Here is a 16,105-nt window from a genome sequence, read left to right on the forward strand (position 1 = left end):
TCGGTATTATCGATATGAAAGTCCGGTCCGCGGGGCCCTTTGTAAATGAGCCCCACTGTGTCTGTGAAGTGTGCAGAGTCCGCCAGATTCATGAATTGTGGGGCATGTTTTTCATGAATTTGGTGCCCCCTGCACTGCTTCGACAAAGTGCACCAACTTTTTTTGGTGCCCCTTTAACATAGGGCGTGTAACACAATTCTTTCAGACTGCATGATAAATGTGGTACTGACTGTGCAACAGAACGCCCCTTTAAGTGCAGAATTTTATCTCAAACACTGCTTAAATACTTGTGTAAGCAGTTTGCACTAAAAAGAACATAAAAAGGTCTGACAGAAAACTAGATCAAGGGCTTTAATAAATCTGGGCCATAGATTTTTGTAGGTGGGGAGTGACAAATGAAAACGCAAAAACAAAAAAGGGCCCGGTCGTTATGGGCTTGAAGGGCTTTTCCCATTTTGGCAAATTAATGTTATAACATTAATTTTGTTTGTATGATGAAAAATTATACCATTTTCCAGTATACTATCTTTATCAATTCCTCATGGTTTTCATGTTCTCTGCTTGCTGTACTTCCATAGAAAGCTTCTATGTGTACTTCCAGTGGACAGGAATCTGTGGTCACACAGGTGTACTGCTCGTTAGTATCATAGAGAGTAATTAGAGCTATGTGTTATAACTAGCCGTGCACCTGTGTGAACATTGTCACAACTCTGGAGTTGGCGACTGTCACGGAGCAGAAGGGTTCTTGAGTGTGTGGACCCTCTGGACCACCACAGAAAATGATGGTACTAGCCGACACCCGTGGTGGCAGCTAAGGTAGTGCGGAGATGCAGGACACAGTCCGAGCCTGGGGTGACAGAAGGAGAACAGCTTGGAGGAATACGCTGGAACTCACGGCAGGAACACAGGAGCTGGCACACGGAACAGGCAGGCAGGGATGGACTGGCACACGGAACAGCCAGGCAGGAGCGGATGATAGGGACACAGAGGAACACGGAAGAACACTGGAAACGCAGCAACACTGGAGGCCTTTCACTTAGCAGGAAATGATGCTGAAGATCCGCCGAGACAGGAAACGAAGTGCCGGATTATAAGGCTGAGCCAGATTAACCAGCGCCAATCAGAAGGACTCTGGCCCTTTAAGTCTTGAAGAGCTGGTGCACGTGCGCCCCCGGCCCAGACTTACCTTTCCACGAGCCTGCTTCCCGTCTGACTAGGCAGCGCACGACCCTGCACCTAGAATGCGCACGGCCTAGTCGGACGGGAAGCAGGCTTGTGGAAAGGTAAGTCCGGGCCTTGCCAAACAGGGAGGCACAGGTGTGCCCGTGACCCGAGACAAGGACCACAGGTGCATCCGTGACAACCATAGTCAGATTTTTGTCCACTAGAAATATACAATTAACCCCTAGGGGACACAGCCTATTTTGGCCTTAAGGACGCAGACCCATTTTTCAAATATGCCCTGTGTCAGTTTATATGGTTATAAAATTGGAACACTTCAACTTATCTATGTGATTTTGAGATTGTTTTTTTGTGACATATTGTACATCATGATAGTGGTGTTTGTCTGCCAATATGTATTGTAGTTTTTTTTTTAAAACCAAAATTTGGCAAAAAATTAGAAAAATTTTCAATTTTCATAGTTTGAAATTTTTGGCTTGCCAGATAAATCATTTTACTTCACAAAAAAGTTTATATCCAACATTTACCATATCTCTAATTTATGTTTTCATCATTTTGACAGAGTTCTTTCACTTTTTTAGGATTTGAGAAGGCTTAAAAATATAACAGCAATTTTCCAAAATAAGAGAAAATTTGCAAAACCAAGTTTTTCTGGGACCAGTACATATCTAAAGTGTTTTTTTGAAGGCATATACATTAGAAACCCCTATAATTCACCCCATTTATAAACTGCACCTCTTCAACAACTCAAAACAGGTATAAGGGTGTCTGTTAACCCTTTAAGCATCTCACAGGAATTCAAATAAAAAAGAGGTAAAGTTAAGAAATTATAATATTTTTTCTATAACAGGTTTAATTAGTTAAAAAAAAAAAAAATTTACAAGAGTAAAAGAGTAAATGCATCCTAAATTATGTTATGTGATTTCTCCTGAGTAAGAAAATATCCCACATGTAGATGTGAACTGGTTTTTGGGCACATGCCAGGGCACAAAGCAGAAGGAGGGCCACTGGGCTTTTGAAGAGCAGCATTTTATGAAAAAGCATTCACGTGTCATGTTGCTTTTGTAGATCCCCTGAGGTGTCAGAACAGTAGAAACCCCTGACAAAATGACCCATTTTGGAAACTACACCCCTCAAGGAATATATCAAGGGGTAAAGTGAATGGCTTGACCCTACAGGCGTTTCACAGAATTTATTAACATAGGACTGTGAAAATGAAAATTTACAATTTTTTCAAGAAAATCTCATTTTAGCCCCCAAAATGTCATTTTTAAAAGCAGTTTAGGTTGAAAAGCACCCCAAATTTTGTCACAAAATTTCTTCTGAATACGGCAATACCCCATATGTGGTTGTAAGTTGCTGTAGGGGTATATGGCAGGAGTTGGAAAGAGAACAAGGCTTTAGGGCCTTTGGAGAGCAAATTTTGATGAAATAATTTTCATGCCCCATGTCATGTTTGAATAGCTCCTGGAGTACTGTAACAGTGATAAACCCCCCAAAGTGATCCCATTTTGGAAACTACACCCCTCAAGGAATATATCAAGGGGTAAAGTGAATGGCTTGACCCTACAGGCGTTTCACAGAATTTATTAACATAGGACTGTGAAAATGAAAATTTACAATTTTTTCAAGAAAATCTCATTTTAGCCCCCAAAATGTCATTTTTAAAAGCAGTTTAGGTTGAAAAGCCCCCCAAATATTGTCACACAATTTCTTCTGAATACGGCAATACCTCATATGTGGTTGTAAGTTGCTGTATGGGTATATGGCAGGAGTTGGAAAGAGAACAAGGCTTTAGGGCCTTTGGAGAGCAGATTTTGATGAAATTATTTTCATGCCCCATGTCATGTTTGAATAGCTCCTGGAGTACTGTAACAGTGATAAACCCCCAAAAGTGACCCCATTTTGGAAACTACACCCCTCAAGGAATATATCAAGGCGTTTGGTTAATGGTTTGACTCTACAGGTCAAGTTTTACAGTATTCATTAGCATATGACTGTGGAAATGAAGAATTAGAATTTGTTCAAGCAAATGTCACTTTAGCTCCTGAAATTCCATTTTTACAAGGGGTAAAGTAGCTAAATGTCATTTTTAAAAGCAGTTAAAGGTAGAAAAGAACCCTGAATTATGCCACACAATTTCTCCTGAGTATGGCAATACTCCAAATGTGGTTGTAAATTGCTTTTTTAGTGAAATAGCAAGGTTCAGAATGGAGGGAATGCTATTTTTGAAGTTTAGTTTTGGCTGTTATTTTTGCACATACCCAAAGGTACAGTGAAAGCCCCCAACATGTGATCCCTTTTTGAAAGTGATAAAATTTGATCTTGGTCACTTATGTAGAATTTAGTGAAAAGCTGAGGTTAAATTTTAGCTTTTCATTTTTCCACAAATGTTACATTCATAAGACACTTTTTCAGACACTGACCTGCGCATAAAAATGAAACAATACTTTGTAACATTTATCAGGCTGTATCTTATGTGAGGCATCGGATTTGTAATTTTTGGGCAGCACTGGCATAGGCCTATAAATGTGCAGATAACATCATTAGGTATTCATCTAAGGGTATAATGATGCTTTTAGTTTTGTTATAAAAATTAAAAAATGGGCAAAATAAAAAAAAATGGGCAAATAACAGAATGGCACTGATGGGATTTTTCCAAATTACACTTCCAGGGCTGTGTGGTAGATTCGGAAGCAATCCTTCATACACAGCCCAGGTTTGGAAGGACATGTGTCACATTGGTATATGGCAGTGATGGCTAACCTATGGCACTGGTGCCAGAGGTGGCACTCGGGGCCCTTTCTGTGGGCACTCACGCAATCACCAGAGATGACTCCAGGTAACTTCCTACAGTCCCAGACAGCCCAGGACTTGCTATGCACAGAGCTATTTTAAAGTGACAGCTCTACCTGGGACTATTTTCTGCTTTATTGGTGTCCTCAGGGGCTGGTATCAATGAAAGCTGTGACAGAGAAGGGAGTATAAATCATAAATTAAATTTCTGTGTTGGCACTTTGCGATAAATAAGCGGGTCTTTGTTGTAGTTTGGGCACTCGGTCTCTAAAAGGTTTGCCATCACTGGTATATGGTATCCTTGCGGATACCATTCTTTGTGCACACACGGCATCTTTTTTGGGGTTTTTGCTTTTTCTCCGTTGGTGGCACCACAGACGGAAAATGTTGCCCTGGTACTATTCGGGGAACATTTATAGATGAGGCAGAGCTTTCCCCTTCACCCAGGAGGAGTGATTTGATGATATTCTCCTGGTACTCTAAGTATTTACCCTGGTGGCCGGCCTGTCTGAAAAGGACAAAGGAGTTGTACATTGCCATCTGTACAAGGTGGATTGCTAGTTTTTTGTACCAGATTCGGTTTCTTCTAGTCGCTGTGTAGGGCTTCAAAATCTGGTCATTTAAATTAACCCCCCCCATAAATTTATTATAATCCTGTATACATACAGGCTTCTGGATGGTGGTGGAAGTGCCACGCAGGGTGACAGGGGTACAGCTGGCATCATGAACTGTTGTTAGCATCATCACCTCTTTTTTATCTTTAAATTTTAAGCACAGCACCCCCTCATTTTGCACTGCTCTGCTTTCGCCAGCTCTCAGCGTTTGACTGACAAAAGTTTTGGGAAGGGGTTTATGATTTTTTCGCACTGTCCCACAGGCCATTGTACTTTTGTCCATGAGGCATTTAAACAGGGGAACGCTTGAATACCAATTGTCGGTATATAAGTGGTACCCCTGATTAAGTAGTGGGAATATAAGGTCCCACACAATTTTTCCATTTGTGCCAATGTTTGGTGGACATTCTGGGGGCTGTATTGTCCTGTCTTTGCCCTCATATACACGGAATGAAAATGTGTATCCTGTGTCTGCCTCACACAATTTATATAATTTTATTCCGTATCTGGCTCGCTTATTAGGCAGATACTGTCGGAATTTAACTCTCCCCTTGAAGCTCATTAGGGACTCATCTACTGAGATTTCCCTTTGAGGGGTGTAGACAGCTGAAAATTTTTCTTGTAAAAATGTTAGAATGGGGCGTATTTTAAAAAGTCGATCATAGTTTGGGTCATCCTGGGGTAGGCATAAGGAATTATCCGCAAAATGAAGAAATTTTTGTATAGCTTCAAATCGGGACCTGGACATTATTGTGTGGTACAGCGGGCAGTAGTACAGAACATCCGTGGACCAATAGGATCTTATTTTAGGCTTTTTTGTAAGGCCCATATTTAAAACAAGGCCCCAATACTTTAACATTTCCCCACAGTTTGTAGGGTGCCACCTATAAGGCCTGGCATAAAAAGAAGATGGATTTGCCCGTATAAATTCTTCAGCATATATATTGGTTTGTTCTACCATTAATTGGACCAAATTGTCCGTAAAAATTAATTTGAAAAAACCGAGGGCAGAGAGCCCTTCAGTAGGGACCTTAATCCCTGCTACTGCAGTAAATGCCGGAATTTGGGGGGTGTAATCTGTTAGTGGTTCCCAATCTAAATCCTCAGGCAGAACCTGAGCACTAACTCTTCCACGACTACGAGGGGGTTCTCCTGAATCGCTGGAGGAGGAATCACGAAAAAACTCAGGTTCTCCCTCACTGGCACTTTCAGTATCTGAGGCAAGCATGGCGTACGCTTCCTCAGCGGAGTACATCCTCACTGCCATTTTATAAACTACGAAACATGACACAACAATTATTTTTTTATTATTATTTTTTATTTTTTTTAACACTAACGCTGACTAACTAATGGACTGACAGGGACGGAATGACAAATGACAATGACAGACGGTGACTGACACTAATGAACGAACAACCTTTTTTTTTAATTTTTTTTAGTTTTTTTTACACTTACAGACACTGACTAACCCACTAAACCACTGACAAACTGACGGTAACTAACAAATAATACAGCTAACGGACAATGACTACCACTGTCAGTAACAGAGATAATCTACCTAAAGCGACACTAAGTAACTAATGTGACGGACTGACAGCGCACTGACACTAAGTAACTAATGCGACGAATTCACGGCGCACTGACACTAAGTAACTAACGCGACGAATTCACGGCGCACTGACACTAAGTAACTAATGCGACAAATTCACGGCGCACTGACACTAAGTAACTAATGCGACGGACTGACGGCGCACTAACACTAAGTAACTAACGCGACGAATTGACGGCGCACTGACACTAAGTAACTAATGCGACGAATTGACGGCGCACTGACACTAACTAAGTAACTAATGCGACGAATTGACGGCGCACTGACACTAAGTAACTAATGCGACGGACTGACGGCGCACTGACACTAAGTAACTAACGCGACGAATTGACGGCGCACTGACACTAAGTAACTAACGCGCTGAATTGACGCCGCACTGACACTAAGTAACTAACGCAATGAATTGACGATGACGCACTAACACCTAAGCTACCTAAAACTTTTTTTTAGATTTTGAAAAAAAAAAAAAAAAGAAGAGAACTCTCCCTTATGAATGGGAGGTGAAGGGGTCAGGTGCTGGGGGCACAAAGAGGGGCGATCAGGAGTTTATGGGGTTATTTGACGGTGTGGGGGCAGACGATTCACTGACAGGCTCTGATCTCTCCAAATTCTCTCAACCAACAGAGAGATCAGAGCCTGTCAGCACAGATACTGTGCCCGCCTGTGACCCTGCTTCACTGTGATTGGTGGGTTCGATCTGATCCACCAATCACAGTGATAGCCAGCGATGGACCACATCTATTGGTCCATCGCTGGTCACATGTCTGGGGTCAAGAATCTCCAGTGCCCGGTCGCTGTCTATGCAGACAGCGATCCTAGGCACCGGCAATCAGCATGTGACACTGCTGTGACAGGCGGTTCTGTGCGGTCCATTGCCGGTGACAGGGGAGTGCAGGCTGTCCGTGACAGCCGATCTCCCCGTTCCCGGACACTGTCCCAGCTGACCTCCCAGGTCCCGGGCACTGTGTATAGCTACAGTGCGCCCCGGGAGAGAGGACGTTATAGTGCGTCTAGGACGTACTATAACGTCTAGGTGCCTCTAGGGGTTAAGTTTTCCAAAGAATGACAGCAAGCAGAGATCTAGAAAACAGTGAGGACTTGATACAGAAAGTATGTTGGAAAATTGTATAACTTTTCATTATTCAAACAATAAAATTTATTGGCTGAAATGGGAATAACCTTTTAGAGCCTTTTTAGGTCTTGTCAAGTCTTGGGTTAATATTGTGAGTGGAGGGAGTAGTGTTGTGAACATTTCACTAATATACTAAAATAACTAAAAATGTGAAAAAATATTCTTTTTGTCATTTTTTCCATAAACATTTTAAGGAAAAAGTGGTAAATAGTGGTAAAATAGTATAAACCTTTTAAAAATGTTCTAATCTAATATGTACAGAATCAATCCATAATAGTTTTCAAGGTTCAGAGCAGAAGGTGCGCAAAGTGTCCTCAGCAGCTCCCTATGCTTTCTGCCTTCAGCTGACGGGCACTCATATAGTCATATGTTCTAGTGTCCTATTAACCAAGCCACGTTAGGGCTTCCGGACCAAGAACAATTTTTAAAATCTTCCCTGTGTCGCTATAAGTGGTTATAACCTTCAAATCCTTTAACATATCCAGGTAATTTTGAGATTGTTTTCTCGTCACACAATGGGGGTCATTTACTAAGGGCCTGATTCGCGTTTTCCCGACGTGTTTCCCAAATATTTCCGATTTGCGGCAATTCTCCCTGAATTGCCCCGGGATTTTAGCGCACGCGATCGGATTGTGGCGCATCGGCGCTGGCATGCACGCGACGGAAATGGGGGGGGGTGGCCGAACGAAAACCCAACAGATTCAGAAAAACCGCCGCATTTAAAAAAAAAAAAATCTGTCGCGGAGCTTGCACTTACCTTCACTCAGCCCGGCTCGGTGAACTCCAGTGCGTTCCGATGCCTTTCAGCGCAGCAGCGCCAACTGGTGGACGGAGGAGGAACTACCTTAATGAATCCCGGCCGGACCCGAATCCAGCGCAGAGAAAGCGCCACTGGATTGCGAATGGACATTGTACTTCAAATTAATGGAAATATTTGGATGATATAATTTGCGTTTGATTATGAAATAAATAGAAATTTGGCACCCAAATAACTTTATAAATAACATTTCTCAAATGTCCTCATTATGTTGCCATGACTTTTTCCTCATCCTCTCGTTTTCCTAGGTTGTTATAGGGCTTAGAGTTGTGGGTGCATTTTTTCACATTTTTATGAAAAACGCCTATATTTACAGGCACCTGCTCAGTTTTCAAGTGACTTTGAGAGGCCTAATAATAGTAACTACACCCCTCAATGAATGAGAAGGCAACTTTAAGAAGTTTGTTAACCCTTTAAGTGTTTAACAGGGGTTAAAACAAAATTTACAATTTGTAACTTTTTTCATCAATACTTTAATTTTGGCCCAAAATTAAAAATTCACAATGGTTTAAATGACATAAAGCTCCACAAAAATTAATACCCAATTTCTCCCGAGTACACTGATACCCCATATGTCAAGGTAAACTGCTGTATAGGCACACGTCTGGGCATAGCATGGAAGGAACTCCATTCAGAGCAGAGTTGCATTGTCACATTTTATGTTTATTTTATTATAATGTGGACATGTGGGTGCTTATTATTTCCGGGGTGAGATCCACTTTTGAGTTGAATCACTTAGGGGGATTCGATAGCTAATTGATGAGATTTTATTACTGTATATACTCGAGTGTAAGCTGACCCAAGTATAAGCCAAGACCCCTAATTTTACCACAGAAAACTGGGAAAACCTTGACTCGAGTATAAGCCAAAGGTGTAGTATACAGCCAGCCAGCCCCCATGTAGTATACAGCCTGCCCCACGTAGCATACAGCCTGCCCCACGTAGCATACAGCCTGCCCCACGTAGCATACAGCCTTCCCCACGTAGCATACAGCCTGCCGCCATGTAGTATACAGCCTGCCCCATGTAGAAAACAGCCTGCCCCCATGTAGTATATAGCCTGCCCCATGTAGTATACAGCCTGCCCCATGTAATGTACAGCCAGCCCCATGTAGCATGCAGCCTGCCTCATGTAATATATAGCCTGCCCCATGTAGTATACAGCCTGTCTACATGTAGTATACAGCCAGCCCCCATGTGGTATACAGCCTTCCCCATGTAGTATACAGCCTGCCTCATGTAGTATACAGCCAGCCCCCATGTAGTATACAGCCAGCCCCCAGTATTATACAGCCTGCCCCATGTAGTGTACACCCAGCCCCCAGTAGTATACAGCCAGCACCCAGTAGTCTACAGCCTGCCCCCATGTAGTATACAGCCTTCCCCATGTAGTATACAGCTTGCCCCCCGCAGTTTGCCAAACAGAAAAAAAAATAAACTTAATACTCACCATCCGGCGGCTCCCGATCCCCGTCGCGGCTCCCGGTGTCTTCTTATCTATGTTCTCTCTTCTCTGCCGACCGCCGCACACTATATACGGTAACTCTTTCTTGGTGAGAATAAGAAAATCATTCATTCTGGTTTAGGGTTTTTAGTTTTTCTTTGTAGGCCCGTTCACTGTACGTTAAAAATAATATGTTATTATGTTATCTTTATTATATAGGTCAAAAAAAGAAAGGTGCAGGGCTGGAGGACCCGGGAGATCACATGTGCCCCACGCGTATCGTCCGTCAAGCGGGCTTCCACATCCCGTGAGGAAGCCAGCTTGACGGGCGATACGCATGGGGCATGTGATCTCCCGGTTCCTCCAGCCCTGCACCTTTCTTTTTGGTAATGTGATTTTTATTTTTATTCAGCACTCTATATTTACATTATTGTCCTTTACCATCATCATTTGCTGTTATTGATATTCAATAAATAAATTTCATATTTTCCCTATAACATTTGTCTTTCTATCTGTTCAAACTTGATTTATTGTTTCAGATGTTGTTAATACAATTTTGCGACGCATTTTTTGCAAGTTGGCGTATATACTCCCCCCACTTACAAAATATAAAAAATTGTCTCAAATTAAAAAAAATCTTCACTTTTATTGTCTTGCAGCCTCTAAGTCATGAATCTGGAAATCTTTCTAATGTTGTATCAGAGACAAACTTTTCAAAAAAACAGATTTATAAGTTCCATATTTTTCCTGGTAAATGGATAAAAGTTTGGTGTGACAGGCTGACATTGTTAGCACTGCTCGACAAGTAAGTATGATTATTATCATATCATATCATAACAGTATGCTCACCAATTCTCCTAATCCCCAAATTTTTATAAAAATAAAGTGCTGGATGAAAAATCTTTTTCTAAATCTACAACAGCAGTGCTTTGACTGAAGTATAAAATAAATTGCTGTGATGTAGCTTTTCATGAGATGGAATTAAATATGATCTTTTAACAGTTACCTGCATTTTGCTTAAGGAGTGCTGATAGGGATATATCCAAAGTACTTCCCTTCAAGCTTTCCGTCCTTTTGATTTTATTGTTCTTGTAACACTTTCAAAGACATACAGAAAAGCAACATGAGAGATGCTAAATCATTGTAAAAAATCCACATACTTTTTGTACTGATTTCTGCTTCAATCCCACGGTGTCAGTTCTTGTGCTTCTGTATACCCCAAATAGTCGTTCTTTTTTGTTGCTGAAGTGAATAGGAAGAAGTCAGTGTGAAATCAACATACTTTCTGTACTGATTTCTGCTCCGATCCCAGGGTGTCCATTGTGGTGTATCTGTATAACACAAATTCCAATATTTTTTTGTTGCTAAATTGGAGAGCAACAAATAAGTGTCAAATCCACGTAGTTGAATAACCACTATGTCAGACAGAAAGGTGGCAGATGGAGCAGGCAGAGGTCGCAGCCCAGTAATGGGACATCGCAGCAGGGGTGACTCTGTGAAGCCAGAACTGCCGTTGTCATCTAGCGGCAGTGTGTTGATCAACAACCCAAAGATTGTTGATTGGTTGACTAGGTCACCCAATTCCTCAAATATAACATCTGACAACCCCAGCCAACAGTCCGTGGGATCCTCAGATACAGCAATTAGTTGGGATGGCCCAGGAGCAGGTCAGCGGCCCTCACCTGTCCGCAACCAGCCTCTGTCCTGTTCATTTCCCTCAGCCAGAGAGCTACTAGGTGGCTCAGCGCCACTATTCAGCGAGGACGAATTGTTTGAGGACAGTCAGCAGCGCAATGAAGAGACGGGGCAGACATCCTCTGCTTCGTGCAGTAGGCACGCTGTGCATACTGACACCGTTGAGGAGAGTAGCAGTGACAGGGAAATGCACATTGACGAGGAGAGTGTCAGCTTGCGCGTTAGGCAGTGGAGCAGGCAGCAAGTCGCTACTCTGGCCGTGAGTCAGCAGGGTGGCAGCAGTGTGAGCACGGGAGCCAAACGGCCACGGGGTACAAACCCCGCTTTGGAGGTCCAAGTAAGCAGTGGCGAGGCAGCGGCGTTAGTGGTTGCTCAGTGCAGAATGTTGGCAGTAAAATCACCACCTCAGCTGTGTGGCAGTTTTTTGTTAAGACACCATAGGAGCCAAGCGTGTATATATGTAGAATCTACGGCAGAAAGTGAAGCATGGCCAGGTAGCTAATGTTGGCACCACGGCCCTGCGTCAACACATGTAGCTTCACCATCCAAAGGCCTGGGAGAAGCGTGGAACAGATGTGGAGTCCCATCCTGCCGCCGCAGCAACAGCAGCAGCAGAACCTAGTGGCACACATGCCATTTCAGCCAGTCAAGGCTCCAGCACCTCCGCCAAAGGGAGCTGTTTGTATTTGATATCATCTCCCGGTCCAGATGCTCCTGCTCCTCGCTACACATGGCGCCATGGCGTTGAAAGAGACGATTACAAAGAGACAACTATATGCATCCAGTCATCCTAAGGTGCAGAAGCTGACTGTGCTCATGTCACAGTTGTTGGTACTGCAGTCTCTCCCTTTCCAAGTCATGGACCCTTCAGAGAACTAATCATTGTGCCACTCTGTGGGCTCCTGCTGCTGCTGACGCCACCTCCACACTATATCATTGTGCCACTCTGTGGACTCCTCCTGATGCCACCTCCACACTATATCATTGTGCCGCTCTGTGGGCTCCTGCTACTGCTGATGCAACCTCTACACTCTATCATTTTGCCACTCTGTGGCCTACCATGTTGCCGCCACCTCCACACCTCTGACCTAATGCTGCTGCTGCTGCTGCTGCTAATGCCACCTTTGCAGTTCTTTTTTGGCATAGACCTGATATTTTCAGGAGAACTGTATTGTATTATGGATGTGGCATCTCTAATCTTCAAATTTAAATGGAAAATTTCAACTTCTAATTAATTTCAAACTTTGTCATTGTGCCACAATGTGGCCTCCTCTGCCGTGGGCTCCTGCTGCTGCTGCCGCCACCTCCACACTCTATCAGTGGGCCACTCTGTGGCTTTCCCTGTTGCTGCCACAATTTTGCTGCCACCTGTGAGCTCCTGCGGCTGCTACCTCCACACTCTTATCATTGTGCATCTTTGTGGCCTCCTGCTGCCGCAACCTCCACGCTCTGTCATTGTGCCACTCTGTGGCCTACCATGTTTCTGCCACCTCCATAATTTGCCATTGTGCCACTCTGCAGCCTACCCATGCTGCTGCCAACTGACCGCTGTCTCCCTGGTACACCCTGTGATTTTCATAATACTGTTTTCACCCGCCAACGCTCTATGACGTTGCCACTATGTTTAGTTTCCACCTTCATTTCATCTGTCAGAAGGAATGAAAAGCCTCAGGATTGATAGCCAAAAGCAGGAGTGGATACAGAACACAGAGGACATGCAAATATCCCATTTACTGGTCATCTCTGTTTTGGATTGACTCCTGTTTGTTTTTGGCTTTAGCAATACTACAGGTTCTGTAGTAATCTATGGAATCATCTGATGTCAGTGTAAAAAGAGTGCACTCTTTGATGTTATAGTTGGATCTTGGCCCTCAGCTCCGTCCTTTCGAGCTGGCACAGACGTTACCTTGTCAGGCTGCGTTCCCGCTTCGATTATTTGGTGCAGTTAGCCTATGTAAGTGCACATGGAAATAAAGAGTGAAGAGATTCTAAGAGCTCCCTATGCATATTGAAGCATGGCACAACGTTCTACAAAACCCTACAGGCTCTCTGCAGTCAGGAAATACCTGTTTTTTAACGTTATTTGTCATGATTCGATTCGGGTCGAATCGGGACTAACTGAATTTTAACAAATTCGCCATCTCTAGTCCTGAGATGTGGAGGCACATGACAGCAGTACCACCCCGCATGTCCTGGTTGATACATGGAAACATAAACATCTTCATGTATCCCTCAGGCATTGAAAAACCTGGCATAGTTTTGCGCAAAAACCTTTGAACCGTGCACCCCTATGATACCCTCTACGCCCACATGGCATGGAGGTGGCATAGTTGCATAATTATCGCAAATTCTTGCATTGTGAAAAATTTGAAATGCAGAAAACTGGCGTAGAAGCAGTGAAAAATTCCCCACATAGTATATAGACAACCTATATAAACATACATAGAGTATAAAAACAGCATATACACACATACTGCATATATACATACATACAGTATAAAAACATATTACATACATACAGTAAATACAAGCCATACATCATATATACACATATACAGACATACATGCAGTATAGAGACATCATACACACATACATATAGTATATACACAGCATACATCATATGCACACATACAGCATATACAGAATAAACACACAATATGCATAATACACACTCAAACAGCATATACATGGTCACACAAATACAGCGTATACACATTAATATACAACAGACACACACAAATACACACATATATAAATATACATGTATACAGAGAGGGGAAAAGGCAGCTGCATACTTATCATAATATGTGAGCTCAAGTCAGGGCTAACTTCATGTGCACGGACCGCGGCAGCCTCATCAACTTCCACAGCCCGGTCAGCTGCTGTGTTATCTGTTCCTGTTTCTGTACTTCTCCACCTCTCCTTGCGGGACCATCATCCGCTTCTGTTGGGGGCTGGGGCTGGAGGTGGCGAGCCATTGGTGCGGCTGCGCCATTGGTGAGGACCCAAGAGACTGCAGGACGGGAGTACTGCAATTTGCCCATGCACAGTTACGCCACTGGACAGAGATAGTAAGCAGCAGGTGGTATAGTATTTGTATTTTATTCATTCATTACTGTTATAGAAGTTAATAAGTGATCAATTACATGTGTATTTTATCTTCTTATGGTTTTGTTTTACAGGACAGAAAATATTGTTGAGAACATCTTATCTATATTATTAGCCATCTTTGTGTCAATTTTTGGACTTTTAGTTTTGCAAAAAGATGTCTTTAGAGATTTTTGGATATTCCAGTTTTGTTTCATTATTTCTAGCTGCCAATTTTGCCTACTCAAGGTAAGAACATTTACGTATGTCAAATTTACAAAGCCACACATATGTGCTAGGTTAAGTTACATAGTGTTAGCTTGTGTCAACAAAGACGCACACATTTAAGTTGGTTTAATCTAACGTTAGCAGTGGATCATTGGAGAGAATCCTTCGGGGTCCAGCGAAAAATGTATTTGCATAGAGGGCTTGTGGTCATGGCTGTCATTTAGCAAATTTTGCTCCATCTTGCCCCTTCCACCATTCTACAGCAAACATTACAGTTTTCCAAAAAATGTATGTGGGTCAACAGGGCCAGTTCTAGACAAAGTGGGGGCACTGGGCAAAACTAAAAGTGGGGCCCCAAAATAAAACTATTTTATGACCAGTCACAGTCAGTAAGAGGCTCCTTTAGTATGACAAAACAAACTGTAATATGGGAGAATTTTATAGGAGATAGATGATAGGGAGATTGATGGGCAGCATGGTGGATCGGTGGTGAGCACTACAGCCTTGCAGCGCTGGTCAACATCTGCAAAGAATTTGTATGTTCTCTCTGTGTTTGGGTTTCCTCCCATACTCAAAAAAAAAAATTACTGGTAGGTTGAATAGATTGTGAGCCCCATTGGGGACAGGGGCTGATCTGGCAAGCTCAGTGCAGCGCTGCGTAATCTGTGTACGCTATATAAAGGAATTAATAATTATAATGATAGAAGATAAATATGAAAGATGACAGAGATTTCTAGATGCAGAACTATAAAGTAGATGATATATACAGGAGATGGATATGAGCGATAAATACAGTAGAAGAGAAAAAGAAGATTGATTGAAAAATATAGAGAGAGATGACATCTCTTGGTGGACGTTACTTCAATTTTTTTATATGAACCATTATGATTTTTTCTTTTGTTGTTGGTTTCTTTTTTACATCTTGTGCCCTGTGCCGGCTGGTTGACAACTATAACATATATCTATATAATATATCCATGGTTGTGTAGTGATTAAGCGCCAAATTGTGCCACAAAATACCCACATACATGTGGGACTGAGTAGGTTGCCAGCTGCAGTGGTTTTGGATGCCCACGCTGGAGGGTGTGAGCGTGATATATGCTCCATCTCCCCTGTGGGATCTTACCACCTCCTTGGGATGTGATTATACTCACTAAATATCCCACTGGTGCGCATTCTTATGTGCTTTACCTATCTCTCATTAGGTGATGCATCACCATATTGGGCACCTGGCGCAAATCATCTCAAATCTATGTATACTGCGTTGAGGTGTATATTACTTATATCTTGCCTCCATGGTAATGAGAGCGATCCTATTATCCCCAATACTTAGGTTAATGTGTATGTGCTCATTTTTCCCTTTTAAGCTGTTATCACAGGTCATTTGTTGTTCATTTTCTTGGCCTCAGTGCACACTGCATTGAGGGCTTGGTTGCCCTTTTCCAAGATGTCTTCTCTGCAGCCCCAGGGCACCACTGCACATGTGCAGGTTGGATCCAC

The 16,105-nt window shown here is 42.7% G+C and overlaps 1 protein-coding gene across 2 annotated transcripts in view; it reads left to right on the forward strand.

The window, feature by feature from the left end:
* The window catches only part of PCNX2 (pecanex 2), a 454,272-nt gene that overhangs the window by 169,989 nt on the left and 268,178 nt on the right, over positions 1-16,105 (forward strand). For both annotated transcript variants that reach the window (XM_072141166.1, XM_072141167.1), the window contains exons 9-10: positions 10,254-10,399; positions 14,473-14,626. In XM_072141166.1, the coding sequence (XP_071997267.1) occupies positions 10,254-10,399; positions 14,473-14,626 (300 nt within the window). The remainder of the gene's footprint in view (positions 1-10,253; positions 10,400-14,472; positions 14,627-16,105) is intronic.

This window comes from Engystomops pustulosus, chromosome 3 (genome assembly GCF_040894005.1).
Source record: "Engystomops pustulosus chromosome 3, aEngPut4.maternal, whole genome shotgun sequence".
NCBI classification, from domain to species: domain Eukaryota; kingdom Metazoa; phylum Chordata; class Amphibia; order Anura; family Leptodactylidae; genus Engystomops; species Engystomops pustulosus.